Source organism: Rhipicephalus microplus, chromosome 3 (genome assembly GCF_043290135.1).
Source record: "Rhipicephalus microplus isolate Deutch F79 chromosome 3, USDA_Rmic, whole genome shotgun sequence".
In the NCBI taxonomy this organism is placed as follows: domain Eukaryota; kingdom Metazoa; phylum Arthropoda; class Arachnida; order Ixodida; family Ixodidae; genus Rhipicephalus; species Rhipicephalus microplus.
Window position 1 is genome coordinate 164,527,149 of NC_134702.1, and position 8,321 is coordinate 164,535,469.

At 41.5% G+C, this 8,321-nt stretch overlaps 1 protein-coding gene across 1 annotated transcript; it reads right to left on the bottom strand.

Annotated features, from left to right (window-relative positions):
* Positions 1-211: 211 nt before the first annotated feature.
* LOC119184728 (glutathione S-transferase 4) lies at positions 212-7,612 on the bottom strand. Its single transcript, XM_037434024.2, has 5 exons — positions 7,421-7,612; positions 6,010-6,068; positions 5,161-5,302; positions 2,367-2,537; positions 212-423 (listed from the first exon to the last, which is right to left on the bottom strand). Exons 1-5 carry the CDS (start codon positions 7,559-7,561, stop codon positions 286-288), a joined length of 651 nt encoding a protein of 216 aa, XP_037289921.1. The 5' UTR covers positions 7,562-7,612; the 3' UTR covers positions 212-285.
* Between the last annotated feature and the right edge of the window lie 709 nt (positions 7,613-8,321).

The following is an 8,321-nucleotide window of genomic DNA, read 5'->3' on the forward strand; positions in this document are numbered from 1 at the left end:
AGCCATTAGACCGCCATGGTGGGGCCTAATTGCAGTAAGTTCTTTGTGCATAGAACTTCAGCCCACGCTCTTCCGATATACCATGGCAACGACTTGAAGCCGACATTCATTCTCACAGTCGACGCCCTGACATCTGGGGTGTTCGTGTACTTGAGTAAGCATAGAATTCTTTAAACAAATTTGTGACACAACACAAACTTTACAACATACGAATAAGAGAACAACACATATTTACTCATTAAATTCATCGTGTGCTTCTCTTTCGAAGGTCGCACTGGGACGTGCTCACTTCATCCTGTCCCACAACGTCTTGATTAGGGCAAGGGCAGGCCCGTAAATTTCATCAAAGTAGGGCAATGATGTCTTGACACGCTCGTAATATGCTGTAAGCTTTGGGTACTTTGCTTTGTTGACGCAAGGAATCTGCATAAAGAGACAAAAAAATGCAACGACAGTCGTAAGTGGATCTAGTGCTCTTTTTACCGAGTTGAAATATGCCGAAGAAATTCAATACCCATCAAAGGCTCTTTTACCGTGTTGCATTTTGCAGAAGAAATTCAATACCCCAATCTCAAAATTTGGGTCAGCTCTTGACTTTATTCGACGTCTTTGTATTTGATATATTGGCGTTGTTTAATTTATTCAGAACAGTACGACACTGGAACTTTTCGCTGTGGTTCAAGCAAAAGACCATTTTGCATGACCACGAACAATTCTCTGTGTTGGAATGTGCTGTTATATGTCATCACGCTGTACCCATCAGAATGTCTTTGCGATATAAATCTTTGCAGCTGCCTTTTAACTACACTGAGTGACCCTCTGACACACTTTTGAAGAGCCCCTATTTTAGCAGCTTCTCAGATGCTTAGCCCTGCGCGGCTATATTGTTCTTTTTATCAATTGCAAGCAGGAAGGCTCTTATCTCTGCCAACGTGCCTTCACTTTTCTAGAGTCTGATTTTTGTTCGCTTATCGTTTTATTCTTCTGATGTACTTCTTTATTCACTTCGTAAATGTTCGCTTCTTGTAGTTACCTAATGCACGTTTCTATCCACCATTTGCGGTTGTTTGGCAGACATATCTTATACAGCTAGATGATGCTTTGCACGTAATTTTCCTATTTTGTTCAGCTGGTGCAAAAGAAAAGTTGCTTTTTTTTTCTCAACGTTCTCAGCAGTTTGTTTCCCCTCCTAGATTTATACCTTGCATTCGATAATGCTAGATTCAGTGCGCCTATGAAACACTGCAGCTGAATTCACAAATCTTGTACATCGTAACATCTTTTGTGATTTTCTGAGCTGTTCTCTGAAAAACAGTCTTCGCACAAGGCGTCTGTCTGAAATGAGATCTTCAACGTTGCCTTCTTAAGCCTGATATTCTTGCACGACTGACAGCTAGTAAACCATGAGTTCACGTTTGGGTTTCCAGATATAATTCAGTAAGGTTTCTGCAGTTGTTTTTTAAGCTAACAATTTTAAGAACAATTGATGTGCCATTGTTTTAAACTGTCAAAATATTGTGGAACTTGATTAACGAAAACGTTAGAAATCTTCCTGCCTTTGGCTACATCAATTTTAGTTTTAGCAATGGCTTGTCATGTCGCCGAAACTAAAAGCATCTCTTAGCAGCGTGCCTTTTCTATACGCGCTTCAGAGTCAATACACTTATTAAATAGTGCATGCTTCTGGCACGCAAGTATATTTGCGCAACTTATTGTCCCGAGTTGATCTATGGCCTAATATTAGCGCAATAATCAAAAGTTTATATGCAATAGCTACGTGTGTTTAAAAAATGTTTAACGATTTTGAGTACTTGGTACTCAAGCTACGTGGGGCTTGAAGCTTGCCTAGCTTGGAGCAAAATATTTCACGCTGCCTCATGGCGACTAGACAGCTACGACGAATTAAACTGTCCATCTAATATTCAGGAGCGATTGTCCACATTGACCTCATTATTGAAGATGCTGCTTTCCCGCGGCTATTAATAGTATCGGGTAGTGAATTTTCTTCATTTCTTGCGGTCCTTTATGCCATTTAAGTGGTTGACAAAGATCAGACACATCCAAAGTCAGCATGGGAACTAAGAAGAGAGAAATGTTATAAGACAGACAAGGAGGCGGTTCATAGTAGAGACTGGCCACGTGGACATATTTAAACAGAGAACTGCATTATGTTTTGAGAAGTCGTCCTTTTCTATACAATGCAATAAATCCCCACTTAAGTTGTCACAACTAAACCAGCGACTTTTATTCATTGTTTTTTTTTTGTGACCTATGAGGCTCGTATCATCAGTGGCTGACCGTAGGTGCGCTGAGAGCTGATGTCACTGCACAACTGTGAGCTGCAAAAAGGACCAGGATACGCTTACCTCGAGACAGAAAATGATGTGACCCAACAGACAGAGGTCAGCAAGGGTGATCTTGTCACCAACGGCGAATTTGCTTTCTCCAACGAGGCGCTCCAGAACCTTTACTACTTTTTCTTCGCAGGCCTTGAGCTCATCAGCACTGTGTTTCGTTTTTTGAACACATCGAGGATGCTGCGTCCAAGACATCAACATATGAACATGACGTCATCGCGTTATAAGCAAACAGTCATCCTAATTTCTATTGGTTGCCTCTATTTAACGCTGAATTTCAATTCTTCTGTGTCATTGGCAAAATATTAAAATAACTGACTTCTAAAAGCAAGTACAATACAATGATAACAATAAAAAGCATTATGAACTAAATACGTAACCTCATTGCCCATTGCGCTTGAAGGAGTATCGCTGAAAAACAATTTGAATAGAAGCTTCACAGTGTGTTGAGGATCATCTATGAAGAAAAATGAAGATGTAGCGAAATTCCCGGAGTTACTTGGTTTTCTATAAAATCTATGCGGTAATAACTTTCACAGCCCTCCCTAAAAAGGAGCAACCAAGTAACCATACATAAAGATCGATAATACTAGAAATTCAATCCTTCAACCAACGATAATTCTAACCGCCGGATGACTCGGGCGAGTACTCTTCTGCAGCGTATCTTCTGTTTATACGCATTGAAGTCTTGGTATATTGCAAATAATTGCCTGCAATGCATTTCATTCGAACATGCCTCGGAGCGCACCAAAAGTGACCGCCATGAACCTATGACTAAAAGGAGGGAACAATATTCGTGAAAAACCTAAACGGCAGCGGGTGTTCAAATAAAAAAGCCGCCAGGTCTACGTGGAACGTGCCGCACTGTCACAGCAAAAGCTGGAAGGGCAGCTCTTTCAGATTTTTTTTAACGCTCTTCGCGTAGGTGCTGCAAGCCCACTTACAGTGGGCTCAGTACGCGATAAATCATAACATTTAGAAGTATATGGACAGGGACTCTTGTTCTTGTCCACATTCTCTTGTGGCTCGTACCTACTGTGGCGCATTGGCCAGGCATCGGCTTCGTCATCCTTCGTCATTCTTTGGTGAACCATGGTACCCGCTATACGCTTGCAAAGGAATTTTGCGCAATTGCTTCATGCTGTGACTGACGACGATGATGAATTTTACCTAAAGCATTTGCAATGAGTTTGAGCGTTTCATGACCTACTCGTAAGGCGATTCATGACGCCCGGTTGTTCCTTTGCTGTTCCAAAATGCTTTATTGCTCATATTGGTGCGACTATTTTCCCGACATCAAATCTGCCTAAGGCTAGTCTGAAACGGAGTTCCAAGCGTGCGGCGTGACTCAGTGATAGAATATTGGACTTGCATGCAGAGGGCCCTGATTGGAATCTCATTGCGTCGTTAAGCTTTTTTATTTCCTAAGTATTTTCTTTCTCATTCAGTGTGATAGTGGTTATAGACACGGGCGGCGGCGCATAACTACGACGCACGCTACACGCTACCCTATTTGTGATCTCATAACAGCTTTTGCTGTACATGATGGGTAGCAGTGGAGCAGGCGGCATTCCTCTTCCTGGTTCTGACCTCCCGATTTCTCGATCTCTATTGTTTTTTTTTTCGCCCCATCTTTCTATTTTTTCTTGCTCCATCCTTTATTTTTTATATATCACTGTTTTTTCACTTTTTTTTCATTTATTTCGCTTCATGGACATTTTTTTTTATCTCTTCCTCGCACTGCGTCTTTCTCATGCCTTTCGTTCTCTTTGCTACAACTTCTCACGGTATGTTACGCACTCTCCTCTCCTCCTTTCACACCTTCCATTCCTAAAATCTGTCCTACTCAATCGATATTTTCCAAATCTGCGATGGGAACAAACAACACGGCTTGGCCGCTGATCATTGTTCCCCCAGAAAATCCAGGCGACAGTTAACCACTCGCGCTGATTTTTGAGCGTCACGTTAGAATTGATGCTATGCGTGCTTTAGACGCTGCTGCTCTCCACCAACATTGTCGCCATTAGCGCATGCTTCATTGTGTACTTGTACCGTGCTCAATACCGATCATAATGGTTTTCATGCGCGTGTAAAATGTAAGACTGAGTCAAATAAAATCATTTGTGCCCGCTAACGTGATTCTTGTGACTACTTTTCTGAACCTCCAGACACAGTGTTTATGAGTAGGGCAACGAGGAACTTCGCAAAACGAGGAACTTCGCAAAACACTGCTATTTTTGCCATGCACGCAATGAAGGTATCCTTTAGCATAGGAACACCTTTTTCCTGCAAAATGCACGTCTCTGCACCACAGATCTCCGAGTCTGTGTAGTGCAGAACAACCTACATTTAGCGGTGGTAACAGAAAGTTGATGAGTACATACTTTAGCGCGCACTTGCGAAGGAATTCAATTGGTGGTAACAGGGAATATTTTATCTTAATTCTCTGAAATTCGCACAACCTCGTATGGGTGACGACGTGCCCATTGTCGCTGTGCGCCAACGATCGTCATAAAGATCTCCTTCGACCAATTGGTTGAATGAATCGTCATAAAGCATAACCACTTTTATTTACCGAAAGTGTTTTTGTGCAAACAGGACTAGGAAGATAGAAATGTCTGGCCCCGTTGTTCTTTGTACTCAAGCTCTGACAGTTGAGGTGAATGAACCACATCTGTGACAGTTGTTATTTTTTATGATTTTTGAGCTATCAATAATAGACTGCAAGGTAGAAAATATGTTTTTTATCATTAGGACAGCGTACTTGCCTGACATAAAGTACCAATAAACAGTCTCGACTCACCAGAAAAGCGCCCAGGTTAGGATTTATGTTGCCATTTACTGCTGCAAGCACCTGGTCGATGCGAGTTCGTGTCTGAATGCAGTTTGGATAGAGCTGCGAATCCGGAGCATACTTCCGAAGTAGGTAGTAGGCGATGGCAGTGCTGCACAGACAGAGCGATTGACAATTAAACACGTAGCAGAAGCCCACATTACATAAGAAAGAGGCGCTTAGGGTCGGGAACAAAACGATCCTAACATAGAACGCATTCATTTTTGCTTCGTTTTTACTGCACAGTGTTCGAGATACTGCAAGCTGACAGTATCTGATACGAACGTCCATGAACAAATAACTATTTGTGCTCGACTGCTGACACATATTCACAGGATTGCATTCCCACACTTTTCATGTAGGCTTTTCATGTAGAACGTGGATTTGGGAGCACGTTAAAGAACCCAGATAGACAATGTTTACGGATTTGTTCCCTTCAGCGGCCCCTAAAATCATATTGTTGCTTTGGAATGCAAAACGCAACAAGCATTATTGCTATACGTGTTATAATAATAATACTAATAATAATAATAATAATAATAATAATAATAATAATAATAATAATAATAATAATAATAATAATAATAATAATAATAATAATAATAATAATAATAATAATAATAATAATAATAATAATATATCAATAAATGTTTACACCAATGGCAGTTTAAATCTGATTATTTGCTTCTTGACGACATTTGGTGTGTGCTCTCAAAGATTTCCTGGGAAGTATTGTTGCTATCGGAAACTAGATAATACCAGATGAAACCAGTCGTTACGACGTGGTATAGAGGGTGCTTATTGATAAAGATATCGTACCTCTCATAGACGATGAAGCCGTTGTCGTTAATCGCAGGCACTTTGTGGAAAGGGTTGATCTGCAAAGAATGAAGCATGCTCGTGCATAATCTGAAGTTTCAGTATCTGCACACTTCAACAACACAGAATGTATGATTCACGCATCCTGCAGTACCTTGGAAACAGTGCTCATATGACAGCGCTGTAGCAATGTCAGAATACGTTGCGAAAATGGCTCGAATAAGACGAAACATCAAGGTGTGTTGTGTTCAAAAAAAGAATCACTCGATTTTCTTTTGAGGTGTGATTTTAAATCAGGTAGACTTCAGGGACTCAGAAGTTGGTAGTCTGATGCGCCATGTCGTCTACCATCATCTCCGGTCATGTCATGTGTTCGTGAAGGCAAAAAAGACGTATAGCGCAATGCATATTTTATTAAAGAATGGATATGCGAGAGAGCAGGATAAAATGGATAAGTGAAGAGGGTAAAGCATGGCATTATGAAGTGCGTGGTGGCGAAGACAACTTACGTATATATGTATAGAGATTTGCATAGCAACGATGTGACTGAGTGAAGTGATGGGGAGCGGGAGTCATTTAGGGGTGAAGAGGATGACGGAAAGGAGGATAAGTTGTGAAACATAGCAGAAAATTGCATATTGAATACGTATATAGCCTAAACGTATGGCTTATGTAGAGTTATGGTCAGCCTGGGTCGACATATAAGTCTTTTAGAAAAAAACTATTTGGGTTTTTCATCATCCTATAGTTGCTATTTAAAGTCAATATCTCACATAATTGGAGTTCTACGGCGCACAATCAAACATGTGTCTTCAGGAAAGCATTACCAGTGGTTTCAATACAGTAAGAACATTTTTTTGCCAAATACGAGACTTACAAGTGTTTCCGCCAGGGACTTACAATGACAGTGCATGCGGCAGGAAGTCGTGGTACCTCATCCACACCCAAAACTCGTGCATTCGATCTCTAAATGAAAGCTGGCCCATGGACGCTCGTGCATTCAGATGTGTGTCGATAGACTTGAGTATTTACATGATATTATGTAAGGCTTATAGTACAGTTAAAATGAGTCCGTGGAACCAAAGGTAAACAAATAATAGTGGAGCTCTGCCTGAAGAAACATCATTTGCGCAGAGGACTCACTAGAACGTAATATAGTTCAAATTTTCCACAATGGTAATCACTGGGACTCAATGTATCTGAATATTACCATGCTCGACTCACAAAGCCTTGGACGCACTACTTGGTCGGAGAGCGAATGATTTCAAGTGAGTCGACTCGTGTGCTTGCCAAGCTAGGTTGTGAGGACTAAAAAATAAGTGGTCTCTGTTTTTACATTGTGAAAAAACACTCAGTAGGGCGCATGCATATTTTACACAAAAAGGTGCCAGGGCATACCATGTATACTAACCTTGAGGTACTCCGCTGAGCACTGTTCTCCCTTGCCGAAATCGACGTCTTTGAGGCTTAGCTGAACGCCAAGCTCTTTCGCCAAGCAGCGAACGAAGCCGCACGATGGGCTACCCACAAGGTTGTACAGTAAGACAGGCATGTTCGTCTATGGTGACGATAAAGCTATCTGGCGTCTGATTTCGCTGAACCACGGGTACATATATATATATATAATCGGTTCGCGCTGGAGAACAAAGTACGCGATTATTTATGCAGCCCACGGGGGAGCACGGCACAGCGTTGATAAGTAACTTATGTAACCGTTAGTTCGTTGCTACTCTGGCGAGATGCAACAATGTGGCGAGGAGGTTTCAGAAAGAGTTTCATTGCGAGCACGTCCTGCAGTGAAGCCTCATCATGAGACGTGGTTCGTTGTGTGCACGTGCATAGCAGCCTGGCTGTCACCACCTCCATTTAATGGCGGAAAGAACGAGGACGGAATGGCGAAATAGCTTAGCAAAAGAAAAACTGGTACAGTAAGCTAGCCACACCTAAATGTGCTGCTGTAGCAGTTAGGAGACGTGTAGCACCAAAATATTGTTTGTATCATGAACGCAATTGTGTGAGCATCCGAGCAAGAAGAAGGCCGTCGTCTGGCCGTCTGCATTTGCCCGCTGTATGTAAGATCTCTAACGTATTTTCCTGTGCATGTAAACATCTTTTACCTGTTTCTAACTATCCGACACAGTGACACATAAAAAATTTACCAATACATTACGTTTTATCAAGAACGCGTGTACTACTTGGTTTCTGTAAGTGGTTGCTTGGTGAATTACACTGATTGGTGTAATGTGTTGAATGTCACAAAGTGACACTAGGTTAAGGTTGTTGAAGAGAATGCCATGGGTGCTACAGGGTTA

Excerpts from the sequence above, each read along its gene's own strand:
- LOC119184728 (XM_037434024.2), bottom strand. The coding sequence starts at position 7,561 with ATGCCTGTCTTACTGTACAACCTTGTGGGTAGCCCATCGTGCGGCTTC. Across the intron at positions 6,069-7,420 it reads GCTCAGCGGAGTACCTCAAG|ATCAACCCTTTCCACAAAGT; the intron begins GTTAGTATACAT and ends CATTCTTTGCAG. Across the intron at positions 5,303-6,009 it reads GGCTTCATCGTCTATGAGAG|CACTGCCATCGCCTACTACC; the intron begins GTACGATATCTT and ends CTGTCTGTGCAG.